Raw genomic sequence first — 16047 nt, forward strand, 5'->3', positions numbered from 1 at the left:
ATTTCACACAAGAGGAAACTGTGGGTCTGCCTGATTCATGGCTCTGGCTCGGACTTCTGTGACTGGAGGAGGATAGCGTTGCATTAGGCAGCTCCTTAGAAATCCCGGCGCACATGGGTCGGTCGGCGGGTCGGTTGTCTGGCTGCGCGCGCCGCCTGGCCCTCTCCAGTGTCCCGCCCAGCTCGGCGCCCGCCCCCAGCCCAATCCACACGTGGGTTCCCGCACGTCCGCCTGGCTCCCCCCTGACGTCAGCCTAGCTGTTCCACTTAAAGGTCCCTCCCGCGGCCGAGTGCTGGAGCCGCTGCCGCCGAGTCCAGACCTCACTGCCGCGCGCCGCTGACGCCCGCCCGACGTGCACTCCCGGTACGGTCGGGCCCACCGAGCACTACGCCCGAGGGGGTGGGAGAGCGAGCTGGCTCCGGCCAGCCGGGCGCTGCTCGCCAAGGGGTTCCTGCTCCCGGGGGGTGTAGGCGCCGCTTCCCAGGTAGAGTTCGGAGACCTACGCGGTGGCCCACGCCACACGTAGGCTCAGAGCCCGCCGCACTCTGCTTTTGTTTTAAACGGGGACCGTGGCCTCTGGCCTCGCTGGAGAGCCGAGGAGGTGGCCGCACCCAACTTGAGGTCGATAGCTTGTTGGGTGGATGCGGAAGGACAGGAGATGATGGGTCTAAAGGGTTTGTGGAGGTTGTGGGGGTGGTGTGGGGTGGATACCTCCCAGCTAGAAGTCCGCTAATAGCTCAAAACTCGAGGTCCGGTTTCCCCAGCCCATGGAGCCGAAAAAGCCTCAGCATGTCCGGGGTGTGTTCCTGGAAGCCAGAAAGCCGCTGAGCGCCGCGCGGTTTGCATTTTTCCCCTGGGACAATCGAGAGGTGGACTTCATGGGGGAGGCTGCTGCCTGCAGGTTTATAGGGTGCTCTTTGTACAAATGACATTTATTAAGCAGCTGCTGGTGTATCGAGGGCTATGCTAAGCGCGGTGCATGCTAAGATGAAACGGGCAGAGTCCCAGCCCTCCCGCACCTCAAACGTTTTATTGAGAGTAGGATCATCCGGTACCATCCCCTCCTTTTGAAAAATGAGGAAATCTAAAGCTGGGAGAGGGTTAGGGCTCTCGCCACTAGACTCACCTCCCCCCCACCCCCATGTCCTCCAACCCGCTCCTCTACGTTGTAGGTAGCGTTGGAGCCTAGAGCTAAGGTTCCAAAGGAAGAAATTCTCCCTTCCCCCTGCCAGGCTGCAGAAGCCTTACAAGGCTGTCTAGAAATAGCAGTGATTTGTAAGAAGAGATCCGATTCCAGCTTGCTGACTCTGGGCTGCCAGCCTGGAGGTCCTCTTGGATATTTCTGCCCTCTGGAGCGGTGTCAAAACTAGACATGGTGCTTTGGGCATGCAACCTGTGCTGTTCCCTTCAATGAATGCAGTGCAGGTTGGATTAACAGAGTGAAAGAACCCTCCTCCGTCTCTTGGAATAAGAGGGTTCCACACCAATTATTCACTTTAGGCCTCCACGCTTCCAGGCCCTATGCAGCTATTTCTGCATTTCCCGTACTGACAAAATTTCTTCATACTGGGCCTCACATCTTCTAAAGAAGGATCACGACAGAAGCCACACGAGGCACCTTTCTCCCTATTGGTTAACAGCCCCTGGTTCCTGGTATTGCGATTTTAAGTCGGCCTCTGGCCGCGCGCCAGGCCAGGGAGGCTGACAGGCGGGCTTCACGTTGCTTGCATCTACTTCAGGGCACTAGTTAAGTCTAAAGTCTGACTCCGAGCTCGCTCTCTCTGATCTACAGAGCAGGATGGCTCCCGATAGTCTCTGCTCACGGGCGGGGCTCCTTAGGCGTCTGCCATCCGGCCCTGTGCCCACCTCAATGACCAGCGGCAACTGGATGTGCCCGTCTCCGCCCGGGCGCTTTGGAAAGCGCATGCGCGCAAGTTGCCCGGGCCCGCCAGTCTTCCGGATGTAGGTGGGGCGTGAAACGCGCTGGCGCCTGCGGAGTGAACTGTTCGTTTGATTTCCACCCCTTCTGCGGAAGAGAGGGGAAGAAGGGGGCGGAGGGGGGCCGAGCGGTCGCGCATGCGCAGAGCTCGTAGAGCGTTCCTCCACGTGGGGGTGTACCTGGTGGCGGTTAATGACCGTCTCGCACGTATTTCTGGTCCTCACGCGAGGGGCTTGGCAGCGTACTTGCTATAGGAGTCTGAATGCCTGGAGAGGAGCTGGGTGGGCAGCTCACAGTGATTTTGTCTGAAGAAAGGCTGCCCCCCTTGGGGTTAATAAACCAAGATGAGCGAGCCCTCAGGAGGCTATACGTACACCGAAACGTCGATGTTGTTTTTCCACGCCAAGGTGAAGTCCTCCACACCAGGATCCTGGCCAGACCAGATCCCGGCATTAGGCCTTTCAACTCCTCTTCGGCCACATTTGGATATTTTTCTCCCCGCCCCCACTTTTATTTCTTTTCTTTTCTTTTTTGGTGGCTGGCCGGTATGGGGATCTGAACCTTTGACCTTGGTGTTATCAGCACCACGCTCTCCCAAGTGAGCTAACCGGCCATCCCTATATAGGGATCCGAACCCATGGCCTTGGTGTTATTAGCACCACATTCTCCCAAGTGAGCCACCAGCTGGCCCTCTACTCCCTCTTTTTAGCCATTCTTGTGATTTTTAGTGGCAAGTACCCCAAAGGACATAAAAATAAGCTTTTTTCAGTACAGCTCTTGATTAATTAAACACTAAAGAGGATGCAGTGACACTAAATGTTTTGCTCCCTGTAGGTTCCCTTTGGTTCCAAGTCCAGTATGGCAACTCTCAAGGATCAGCTGATTCATAATCTTCTTAAGGAGGAACAGATTCCCCAGAATAAAATTACAGTTGTTGGGGTTGGTGCTGTTGGCATGGCCTGTGCCATCAGCATTTTAGTGAAGGTAAGTGAGAGTCCACAACTCTGGAAGCCCATACTTTGACCCCACTCTCTTCCCCCTTCCCCAAGAATTGCATTATCACAGTGTATATAAAAATATTTAGGTTCATGCACTCATTCAAACAACTTTATGTGAAACAAACTTTTGAAACCTGATATACCAAAAGGGTATCTGAAATAAAAAGTATCAAATATTATCAGGCTGGAGACCCAGTTCCTAAAATTTACTGTTCTGTATTAACATGCATGGATTGCCTACCAGTGAAAAGGAATAGTCTGTGCCTTTAAATGAGCCAAAACTCTTTAATCTTTGAATTGAAAATAACACATACATATGGTAAAATCATACTGAATATGGGAAATCTTAAGTCCTCCTCCCATCCAAACCCCATTGCTCCCTCTGCCTTGGATAACAATTTTGTTACCAATTATGGAGTTAAAATTTAGTTAGAAAAAGAGAAATTATGAAAAAAAAATTAGTTATTACAATATTCAAACTTGGTTCATATCAAAAAGGAATTGAGATAGCTTATAATATTAAAATATTTTAAGTTCAGATTTGGAGTTCCTGTTAAGAGTAAAATGATGAATTCTGGGTTCTGAATATAAATGAGAAATATAAAAAAGGAAAGACTGAAGGCAGAAATGAGCTATGCAGAGGTTTTGTAACAACACAGGTTGCTCTATATGGATTCTTAGGAGAGGCCACACAATTCAGAAGTTGATGCTGTTTGTTTTCCTCACACTTATGAACTGCATATGGTCTTCTTCTGTGATGACCTCTGACTCAGGTGTGGGTAAGAAGAGTAACTGCCAGATTACTAATTATATTGTAGATGATTTGGGGATAGATATGCAGCTAGAGTAACCTTTTTGGTAACGACAGACCACATCCCATTTGTATTAAAGCTATTGCAGGTGCTCCTTGTCTGAGATGCACCTGTGAACTTTTATAGGTTCAACTGCAAGGATATTTTTTGCCAATATTATGCAATGCACAAATCTATCTTTATGCAAAACTGTTAATATTGGTTCACATATGGAAACAACCGGGGAATGATCTAGAATATAGCTTTTTAATTCTAAATCTTGATACTGGTATCACTTATTTAATGAAAAACAACCTCAAATTGGTGTGTAAAACTGAATTTGAGTGAGTAAATAGAGCAATTTTACAGAATTAGAAGTTATTCTAACTACTGCCAACCCGGTGTTCTGCTTCCCTGCCAGTGGTGGTAGAACTCCTGCAGAAGTTGCTCCAGTGGGGCAACAGGGCTGGAGAGAGGATCAGTGCATGTATGGGGTCATCTGTGAGACAGCTTTTTAAATGGGGGCACGCCTCTATTTTGAAGAACATCCTGATACTACTAAAGTAGCAGAACTCTCCTATGCCAGAAATAAATTTACATGCCTTTCTAAAACTGTGGAAGTAGCAATTTCCTATTTAACTAAAAATTTTATGTCTTCTAGGAACTGGCAGATGAACTTGCTCTCGTTGATGTCATAGAAGACAAATTGAAGGGAGAGATGATGGATCTGCAACATGGCAGCCTTTTCCTTAGAACACCAAAAATTGTCTCTAGCAAAGGTTGATTTCAACAAGTTTATATTATAGTCCATGCTATACTTAAATTCTTTATCAGACTCAAAATCCTAGCTCTTAAAAGATTTTCTTTTTTATACAAAATAGGAGAGCCCTTGGAACATTGCTTGCATTGGTACTTGTGGGTATCAAAGTTTCAATTTCTAGTAAATAGTTTTATTTTATTTTATTTTATTTTATTTTTTTGTCCTTTTTTCGAGACCGGCTGCGCCGCACTCAGCCAGTGAGCGCTGCGAGCGCACCGGACATCCCTATGTAGGATCTGAACTCGCGGCGGGAGCGCTACTGCGCTCCCAGCCCCACACTCTCCTGAGTGCACCACGGGCTCGGCCCTTTTTTTTTTTTTTTTAAAGATGACCTGTAAGGGGATCTTAACCCTTGACTTGGTGCTGTCAGCACCACGCTCAGCCAGTGAGCGAACCGGCCATCCCTATATGGGATCCGAACCCGGGGCCTTGGTGTTATCAGCACCGCACTCTCCCGAGTGAGCCACGGACCGGCCCTAGTAAATAGTTTTAAATGGAAATTCACCTTGTTCCATGATGTGAACATCATCTGAATTAGAATGTAATGGATAAAGCTCCAAACCTTAGGTCCATATTTAACCACAGTGTTTCAAATACTTAAATATACTTACTCCCTCCACTTCCTTTCAGACAGTACCACATGGTTGAGAATAGGGTAAATGAGCCTGTTCAGCAGATATTCTTGGCTTTACTCTTTCACCAGCACCAGCAAGGAAACTGGTGGGCCAAAATACTGTCTGCGTGTTTTTTTGTTAGGGGTTTTTTATTTGTTTGGGGTTTTTTTGTTTTTTTTGTTTTTTTTTTTTTTTTTTGGTGGCTGGCCAGTATAGGAATCTGAACCCTTGACCTTGGTATTATCAGCAGCACTATGCACTAACCAAGTGAGCTAACTGGTCAGCCTGCCACATGCTTTTATTTTTTTTTCTTTTATCTTTTATTAGCATATTCAATGTTACAAATCAGGGGATTCGAATCCTTGACCTTGGTGTTGTAACATCATGCTCTAACCAACTGAGCTCACCGGCCAGCCCCCTAGATAGTGTCTGTTTTGGTATTTGAAAATCATTGATCACTTACTTGGTGGTTACCATATTCATCATCTTTATCCCTGGGTTAACTATCTTGTACCACAAGGTATCTAGAAGCAAAACATGCTTGTTTAGTGTAAAGGTGTCTCTGCTTTAAAAAAGAAAGAAAATTGCCTATCAAAATTACAGCAGGTTCAGGACAAAAAAAAGAAAGGGAATTACTTGTCCCTGGGCTGATATGTCAATTAAGTAGTTGAGCAGAAATAGGAGTATGGAAGAATGTGAACATTGAGCTCAGGTAAAAAAAAAAAAATTGGGGGATGTGTAAGGAGTTTATATGAGAATCAATAGACTTGATTCCTTCTGCTCCTCCCAGTTGTAGTTATATACAAAGTTACAATGTAACTAAAACTAGAATACAAGCAAAGTATTGACTTACTCTTCCTCTGTTTAAGGGACCATAATGATAAAATTTTAAAAACCAAAGGAAGGGTCTGGGGGGCCAAAGGAGCATTTATCTGCCACATACACAAAACACTGATAGAATTTCCTACAAGAATTTTATGGACAAATTTTTGCTAGACAAGTAGAAGAGTTCACTTAAAGACCTTTTTTCTTTTTCTTCTTCTTTTTTTTTTGGTGGCTGGCCAGTACCGGGATCCAAACCTTTGCCTTTGGTGTTATAACACTGCACTCAAACCAGCTGTTTCTTAAAGGTCTTAATCTGATCATTGTTTCCCTTTTCTAGACTATAATGTGACTGCAAACTCCAAGCTGGTTATTATCACAGCTGGGGCACGTCAGCAAGAGGGAGAAAGCCGTCTTAATTTGGTTCAGCGTAATGTGAACATCTTTAAGTTCATCATTCCTAATGTTGTAAAATACAGCCCAAACTGCAAGTTGCTTGTTGTTTCCAATCCAGGTGAGAATTTTAACTGCATAAAAAATTGATAGTGTGTGTTATGTTCTATATACACATGTTCATTGATTCATTTCTTTTTCATATGTTTCATTTCAGAGTAGGTTTGTGGGGTTTTTTTGTAAAATAGTTTTTTTTTTAATTACAGAAAAGTTTTAAAAATAGTTATGTTAAAATTATTTTATTAATTGATCCACAGTTTTATTTTCATAAAACTATACTTCTTGAATACTCAATGGATTTGATATACATATTATGGATGTTTAAAAATACTAACAAAAATTTTGATTAGTCATGATCAATATCAAGATCCATACAGAGCCATGTATCTTGAGTAGGCAATCATTATCTAATGATTCACCTAGTATCTTTGCTGAAATGTTTTCTTTATAGTGGATATCTTGACCTATGTGGCTTGGAAGATAAGTGGTTTTCCCAAAAACCGTGTTATTGGAAGTGGATGCAATCTGGATTCAGCCCGGTTCCGTTACCTGATGGGGGAAAGGCTGGGAGTTCATCCATTAAGCTGTCATGGCTGGGTCCTTGGGGAGCACGGAGACTCTAGTGGTAAGCATTAGTTATTTTCTCTTTTTGTTTTTAAAAGATTGTATGAAAAATTGAGAGGCATTTCATTAGTACATTAGAACCTAAATCAGATAGCCATTAATTAGGATAAAGTAGTTTCCTGAAAACTACCATTCTGTATAATTATATGCTAAGAATTATTAAGATTTTAGCCATTTTATATGACATTTCATGGCAAGAGGAATGAAATTTCTTTTCTTACCATGGACATGTTAAGACTATAGTTCTTAGGATGACCTCAGTTATTTTTTTTATTTTTATTTTTTTAAAAGATGACCGGTAAGGGGATCTCAACCCTTGACTTGGTGTTGTCAGCACCACGCCCAGCCAGTGAGCAAACCGGCCATCCCTATATGGGATCCGAACCCGGGGCCTTGGTGTTATCAGCACCGCACTCTACCAAGTGAGCCACGGGCCGGCCCCGATGACCTCAGTTATTTAATGTCATAGCTATTTATACTTTACTTGAACTGCCTGGCTCTGAAAAGGTCAGCCAATTCCAATGCAGTGCATCAAAAAATTCTGTTACTGTCACAATTGAGAGATGTTACAATTTGTGCAGAGTTCTCAGAATTCCTTATGCCAAGAAAATTTCCCTTATATTCTCAAACCATCTTCATATTTCAAATATGTATGGATTAAATATTACAATAGCTTAGGATAACAGGTTAGAATACAGTAAAAATTTTTAGGTTTATATAATCTAAATAAACAAAAATTAAAAATTACCTCATATTTCAAATAGGGAAATTAGTTAGAATATAGTAAAAATTCTTAGTTTCATATATTCTAAATAAACAAAAATCTAATCTGAAAGTGAGTGAGGATATTGGTAGTCTTGACCATCTACCAAAAGCGGGTAACCGTCCTCCACAGATAAGAAAGAGAATTAGAAAAATGAGTCACAGTTACTCATCTGTTGGTGTGTGAAAGTAAGTATATTCTGTACTATTTCTTTTAGTTCCTGTATGGAGTGGAGTGAATGTTGCTGGTGTCTCCTTGAAGAATCTGCACCCAGATTTAGGCACCGATACAGATAAGGAACAGTGGAAAGAGGTTCACAAGCAGGTGGTTGAGAGGTAATAGATCTCATAATTTGGTAAAGGAAGATTAAAATTTATTTTTATTTAAAAGATTAAAATTTTAATTTGATTTTTTATTAGAGGGAAAATTTGCTTTCTTAAGCTTTGCTAAAGATCATACTATAAAAACAGATAACAAAAAAAGTTTTTTTAAAAAGATGGCAAAAATAGATCCCCTCACTGGCCAGCCACCAAAACAAAACAAAACAAAAAAAAGAATGGCAAAAATAAAAAATAGTGACAGCACCAAATGCTGGCTAGGATGTGGAAAAACTGGATCACTTATACGTTGCTGGTGGGAATGTAAAGTGGCATGGCCACTCTGGAAAATATTTTGACGGTTCCTTTGAAACTGAAAATGGATTTACCATACAACCCAGCAACGGCAGATAATGGATCCCAGAGAAATAAAAACTTACATTCACATATACACAAAGCCAGTGAAGATATTATAAAAATTATAGACATTTATAATTACTAAACTATCTTTTTTTAATGCCATAATTTTCTATAGTCTGATACATCTTTCTTTGTTTATATTGTAAATTATTAAGGTAAAACAAGTTAGATTAACTCTACCCTATTGGGGGGGTCAAGAGCATATATGATTCATTCAGTTAGGAATAAGATCTTTTAAATCCAAGTTCCTATCATAGTCTTCATGAACAGAAACACAGCTAGCTTATTTATTCAGATGATTATAATTTTTTTTTTTAAAGATGACCAGCAAGGGAATCTTAACCCTTGACTTAGTGTTGTCAGTACCACGCTCACCCCAAGTGAGCTAACCGGCCACCCCTATATAGGGATCCGAACCCGTCGCCCTGGTGTTATCAGCACCACACTCTTCCAAGTGAGCCACAGGCCGGCCCTCAGATGATTATAAAATTTTAAGCAAGGTCTAGATTCATAATGGTACTAAAAATTAGTAAATAATTACTAACTGCTATAAAGTATTGAAATAGAGAAGCTTTCAACATGGTGGCAGTATTTACTTATAAACTGTGTGGTTATGTGTGTACCTAGGCTTACAGAATTGGATAATGAATCTTAATCCATGGTCCATGACTTAGTCTCATGATTGCTCTAGGCAAGGCCCTCTTCTTTGTATTTGTTTAATTAAATAAAATCTGTGAACCCACCATTTCAACCCAAGAAATTTGACATTTATCAACTAACTATATTCTGTTGGGTCAGAATTACTAGGCTTCTGGTGTTTGGAAATAAGTGAAGTCTGCTCCTCCCCTCACCCATCCCTGTGTCTCCCCAGCACTCTCACTTGAGATAATCCTGAATCAAGCATGCTATATGTAATTTTAGACTTACTTTTTAAAATTCAATGTTACATTTCTAAGAATCATCCAATTTTGTTGCAGGTAGCTATAGTTCATTTGTTCTGACAGCTATGTAATATTCCATTGTACCAGTATCACAATTTATTCTCCTGTTGGAGGGCATTGGACGTGTTGCCATGTTTTTGCTATTACTAAGAATACTGCTGTGAACATCCCTATACATAATACCCTGGTATACATGTGCAAGGGTTACTCTTAGGTATGTAATGCAACTTTGTGGCATTATTTACTATAAAGCACAATTGTTCAGTGAAAGCTTTGTTTTTCTTTGTTTCTCCCACCCTGCTTTTTTCTGCTCTTCCCTGCCCTTCCCTACCCTACAGTGCTTATGAGGTGATCAAACTGAAAGGCTACACATCCTGGGCCATTGGACTGTCTGTGGCAGATTTGGCAGAAAGCATAATGAAGAATCTTAGGCGGGTGCATCCAGTTTCCACCATGATTAAGGTAAGTCTATGTAGTGATACATTGTATTTGAATGCTTTATTTCCTGGTTTTTTTTAAAAAAGATTCTCCTGAGAAAGCAATTAGATTAATGTAAGTCCTCAATCACTGATTTAAGTGAAATAAATTAATGTACCCACAACTTTATTTTGGGGAAAGAAATGATTGAGTTTTAGGATTAATGTCCACTAGGACTGTTCAGCACATAGATACTTGATAACTTGACCAAAAAACTCATTCATGTTGAAGTAGGTGGAACAGTATAAAAAAAATAGATTTTTTTTCCATTGGGAAAAATACAAGGGTACTTTGAAAAGGTCATAGAAATTGTATTATCTTTTAATTCTATTTTTCCATGAACTTTTTGAAGTGCTCTTGTAGATATTACATTCAAGTTAGAATTGCCAAAGTGTTATACAATAAAAATTGAAAAGTATTTTGGATAATGGTAATGGTTTAGATTTTCTTTTAGAAAGGAAATCTTGTTTCTATTTTAATGACTTTCTTTTACACTGTTCATTACATGATAATTGAACATCTGGAAAGAAATTTCTTCTCATCATGTTGTATTAAATAAGCTTCATAATCGTAGAGAATGTGAGTCTTGAGAAACCCTAAAATGCACAGACAAAACATAAAATACCCACTTTTTCATTTTGTCTTCAGGGTCTCTATGGAATAAAGGATGATGTCTTCCTTAGCGTTCCTTGCATCTTGGGACAGAATGGAATCTCAGACCTTGTGAAGGTGACCCTGACTTCTGAGGAAGAGGCCCGTTTGAAGAAGAGTGCAGATACACTTTGGGGGATCCAAAAAGAGCTGCAGTTTTAAAATCTGTCAGGCTGGCAGGTTAGCTCAGTTGGTTAGAGTATGGCATTATAACATCAAGGTCAAGGTTGGGATCCCCATTCCAGCCAGCTGCCAAAAAAAAAATCTTCTGTCATACCACTTCACTGTCTAGGCTACAACAGAATTTTAGTTGGAGGTTGTTTGTGCATGTTTTCCTTTTTTCATAAAGTTAGAAATAGAAATGGTTTGTAAAATCTTATAGCTATATCTTGATGCTGGATGGTACTTTTCTTGTATATTCCTAAACTGGTTAGTGTAAAATAGTTCTACCACCTTTGAGGCACCACTGCCAATGCTGCACATGCTGCAGTTGCCCTATAGACTAGATGTATGTTAACTGTATGTTATGTAACTTCTGGTTCCTTCACTAAACATGCCCACTCCAACTTTTTTCCCAATCAGTCACATCATGGGATCCAGTGTATAAATCCAGTATTGCATGTCTTGTGCATAACTGTTCTAAATTACCTTATTTTGTGTAATATATGTATCAGAAATGTACATTGCCATATAATGTAAAAAGAAAGATCTAAATATAATCAGTGCAACCAATTATGCAAGTGTCATACCAACTAAAACACCAAATAAACCTTGAACAGTGACTATTCTGTTAATTTATTATATTAAGATATAAAGTCATAAAGCTACTATTTATTACATTATCTGGAAATATTAGGCTATTCTTGGTCATCCCTGCAATGATTTTTTTAAGGGCTACTATTGACTAATGAGCAGAGTTTAGTTTAATATGAATTAATAATGTATTAAGGGTGTAATTAGATTGACTGGGTTGTTTTAGTACCATTTCCATTATAATCAATAGTTTTAATATATTAAGCCCCAAGGTATTATATGACATATTTGATACTATTAGTGTTAATCATAATCGGTACCCTACAACTCAAGTAGGTAACATTCTATACATGAATGTAAAAATTATTTGCCAGCTGAACATAGGTAATGGTACTTTGTTACTAAAGGGGACAGATTTTTGAGATCCTTTGCCTCCTTGAAGGCAGTAATGTAGTTAATTTTAAATCAAGTAGTCTTGATGGTTGTCTACTCAAGTTTTCTTTAGATTTCCTTCAAAATATTTCTATACCTATGGCCCTTATCTGGGCCTGAAAATCGTATTTGTTGAGGTTACCTGGAACAACTTTGTCATCTTTTCCATCCTGAAAGTTACCTAAGAAAGAGAATTATGGCTTTTTTAAAAAAATAACAGCCTTGTTAAAATATAACAGCTCCATATCATAAAATTCACCCTTTTAAAGTGTACAATTCTGTGGATTTTTAGTATATCCATATAGTTGTGCAACTATCATCAATATTAAAACATTTAAATTACCCCTAAAAGAAGCCTGTACTTGTTCCCATACCCTTTTGTAAACTTTGAGGCACTTTTAGTCTTTCTGTAAAAATGTATTTACATTTATCAATTTTATATTATTTGATACAATAATCAATACCACCATGACTAAAAATAATACTTAAGTGAAATAGATTTATTCAATTAATCTTTCATGAATTTTCAGATTTAATCTTGTAAAGCTTCCTTACTCTCTGGCAAATAAGTGTTCCAGGTTCACCTTGTACTTTCCTGCCCCAGGCAAAGAATAAGCCAACTCTGCAAGGAGCCCCAATTCTTTTTGTTGTAATAAGCTTGGGAAACGAATTAGGCAGGCCTTAGCCCCATCTCACACTGGTTGCTAGTTAGTGGAGAAGCAAATGGGATGCTCAGAACATGGTCCTTCCTTTTTTTTTCCCACACCACTAAGGCCCATTTTGCCAAAATAAAACTATCAGGACCGCAAAGCCATGTTCTTTCAAAATTCTTTACTGAAAAAAAAAAACAAAAAAAACCCCCAAAATTCTTTACTCAGTACCTATTATACTTTGGTAGATGTTGCAATATACAAGAGTAAATAAAGGAAAGTCTTGGCTCTTCTATATGTACATCACTGCAACTGAGTAAGCAAAATGGTAAGTAAGCTTGGAGTAATTGGACAAATATGAAGAGTCAGTTCTCTTCACCAAGCATAGTTTAGTTACTACCGAGGTGATACCTCCCTTGGCCACCAGGGGCCTGAGGCAGGTGTAGAGCTTGAACTTGTAAACCATCCAGGCCAGTAGTCTCCCTCAGCCCTGTGGTAAATAAGGTGCTGTGGAAGCACTCAAGCAAGTAGTAATACAGGACCAACAAGTGGCTACTGCTCCTGTCTGCTATAAGGGTCCTCTAGCTTGGGGCTGGTAGAGAGAGAAAGGAAATGGTAGTGAAAAGAAAGCAAGTGGAAGTATAATTTATGCCCAAAACTGAAAATGAGGAATTAACCTTGAGACAGGCTGGGGAAGAGCTTTCCAGATATACAGAACAACAAAAAGTCCTGAGCCAAGAAAAAGCTGTCCAAAGTTTAGTTGGAAGACAGTGGGGTGAGAGTATCTAGACATGAAGTTGGAGGGGTAGAAGGAGGTCAAATCTTGAAGGTCTTTTAGGTAAAAGTTGGTTATTCTGAGTGTAACAGAAAGCCATTGAAGGGTTTAAAGCAGGGTTACTGCGTAATCTGAGCTACATTAAAAAACACACCCAAACACCACAGGCTGTTATATGGAAAATGGATTATCCTTTATATTTTGAAAATGGTTCAAATCGAAATGCTTAACAAAAGATAATGGAGCAGGTTGTGTCCCCTTCTGTGAGTTACAAATAAATTCTTGGTGTAAGTTAAAGCACCCTTAGAAAATCAGACATGAGGGGCCGGCCTGTGTCTCACTCGGGAGAGTGCGGTGCTGATAACACCAAGGCCACGGGTTCGGATCCCATATAGGGATGGCCGGTTTTCTCTGGTGCTGACAACACCAAGAGGGTTAAGATCCCCTTACCGGTCATCTTTAAAAAAAAAAAGAAAAGAAAATCAGACACGAACTATTCATTTTCATTACTACTCTCTGTTCTCTCAAGAGAAATTCAAGCTTTATTTCAGCACTTGGTCCTGAAGTTACAGAGATTAATGATTTTTAAAATTTTGCAAATATACACCACACAAAGCGATCTACAGATTCAATGTGATCTCTATCAAAATACCAATGACATTCTTCACAAAAATAGAAAAAAAATCCTAAAATTCACATGAAACCACAAAAGACTCTGCATAGCCAAAGCAATCCTAGGCAAAAAAGAACAAAACTGGAGACACCACACTACCTGACTTCAAGATATACTACAAAGCTATAGTAACCAAAACAGCATGGTACTGGCATAAAAACAGACACATGGACCAGTGGAACTGAATAGAGAACCCAGAAATAAATCCATATATCTATAGCCAACTGATTTTTTTTTTTTCCTTTTTGTCTTTTTTCGTGACCGGCAATGGATCGCAACCCTCAGTGTCGCGCCCGTACCGGACCGGGACCAGCAACGGGATCGCAACCCTCGGTGTTGCGCCTGCACCTCGCTCAGCCAGTGAGCGGCCGGTCTGTATGTGGGATCCGAACCCTCGGCGGGAGCACCGCCGCGCTCCCAAGCAGCGCACTGTAGCAGTGCGCCACCGGGCCGGCCCAATATAGCCAACTGATTTTTGACAAAGGTGCCAAGAACATACACTGGGGAAAGGAGAGCCTATTCAATAAATGATGCTAGGAAAACTAGTTATCTATATGCAGAAGAATGAAACAACCTCTATGTCTCACCATATTAAAAAAAATCAACTCAAAATGGATTAAAGACTTAAATGCAGGACCTGAAACTATAAAACTACTAGAAGAAAACATAGGGGAAACACTTCAAGACATTGGTCTGGGCAAAAATTTTATGGAAAAAGCTAAAGCACAGTCAACAAAGGCAAAAATATACAAATGGAGGCTGGCTGGTTGGCTCAGTTGGTTAGAGCAAGGTTGAAGGGTTCAGATCTCCATACCCGCCAGCCACCAAAACAATACCCCAGAATAGAGACATGGGACTACATCAAGCTAAAAACTTTCTGCACAGCAAAAGAAACAATCAACAGAGTGAAGAGACAGCCTGCAGAATGGGAGAAAATATTTATAAAGTATGCATTCAATAAAGGATTATTATCCAGAAAATACTCAAACAACTCAACAGTAAAAAAAAAAAAAAAAAAAAAATGGTAAATGACCTGAATAGGCACATCTCAAAAGAAGACATACAAATGGCCAATAGGTATACGAGAAAATGCTCAACATCACTGGTCATCAGGGAAATGTAGATTAAAACCACAAAATATCATCTCACTCTAGTCGGAATGGCTATTACCAAAAAGACAAAAAACAGCAAATGCTGGAGAGGACTGGGAGAAAAGTGTAGCTGTTGAAGAGAATGTAAATTAGTACAGCCATTATGGAAAACAGTATGGAGGTTCCTCAAAAAACTAAAAATAGAACTACCATATAATTCAGCAATCCCACTACTGAGTATTTATCCAAAGGAAAGAAGATACCTGTACACTCATGTTTATTGCAGCACTATTTACAGTAGCCAAGATATGGAATCAAACTGTGTCCATCAACAGACGAATGGATTAAGAAAATGTGGTATATATACACAGTGGAATATGTCTTACCCATAAAAAAAAGAATGAAATCATGTCATTCGCAGCAACATGGATGAGCCTGGAAGACATTATGTTGAGCGAAATAATCAGGCACAAAAGGATAAATACCACGTTCTCACTCACGTGGGAGCCAAAAAATGTGAGCTCATAGGAGAGAGTAGAATTCAGGTTACCAGAGGGTGGGAAGGGTAATGGGGAGGGAAGATAGATATTGGTTAACTGATGTAGAATTACAGCTAGATAGGAAGAGTAAGTTCTAGTATTCTAGAGTAGTGCACGGTGTCTATAATTAACAGTAATTTATTGTATATTTTCAAATGGCTAGAAGAGAGGAGGTCAAATGTTCTCATCACAAAGAAATGATAAATGTTTGTGGTGATAGATATGCTAATTAGCTTGATTTGACCATCACACAGTGTATACAATTATCAAAGCATGACGCTGTACCCCATAAATACGTACAATTATTTACAAAGAAAAATTAACAAAAAAAAATCTGCAAATAAATGCATGGACAAGGGTGTGACAGTGCGTCATCAAAAAGTAAATTCCTCGGGGCTGGCCCGTGGCTCACTCGGGAGAGTGCGGTGCTGATAACACCAAGGCCACGGGTTCGGATCCCATATAGGGATGGCCGGTTGCTCACTGGGTGGGCGTGGTGCTGAC

General features: G+C 40.4%; 1 protein-coding gene across 1 annotated transcript; it reads left to right on the forward strand.

The window, feature by feature from the left end:
- Positions 1 to 258: 258 nt before the first annotated feature.
- On the forward strand, positions 259 to 11412 carry LDHA (lactate dehydrogenase A). The gene is made up of 8 exons (XM_008589031.1): positions 259 to 363; positions 2774 to 2923; positions 4390 to 4507; positions 6325 to 6498; positions 6889 to 7062; positions 8042 to 8159; positions 9841 to 9964; positions 10628 to 11412. The coding sequence occupies exons 2-8, from the start codon at positions 2798 to 2800 to the stop codon at positions 10790 to 10792; spliced, it is 999 nt and encodes a 332-aa protein (XP_008587253.1). The 5' UTR covers positions 259 to 363; positions 2774 to 2797; the 3' UTR covers positions 10793 to 11412.
- Positions 11413 to 16047: the final 4635 nt, after the last annotated feature.

The sequence above is a fragment of the Galeopterus variegatus genome, unplaced genomic scaffold (genome assembly GCF_000696425.1).
Source record: "Galeopterus variegatus unplaced genomic scaffold, G_variegatus-3.0.2 Scaffold5166, whole genome shotgun sequence".
Taxonomy (NCBI): Eukaryota; Metazoa; Chordata; class Mammalia; order Dermoptera; family Cynocephalidae; genus Galeopterus; species Galeopterus variegatus.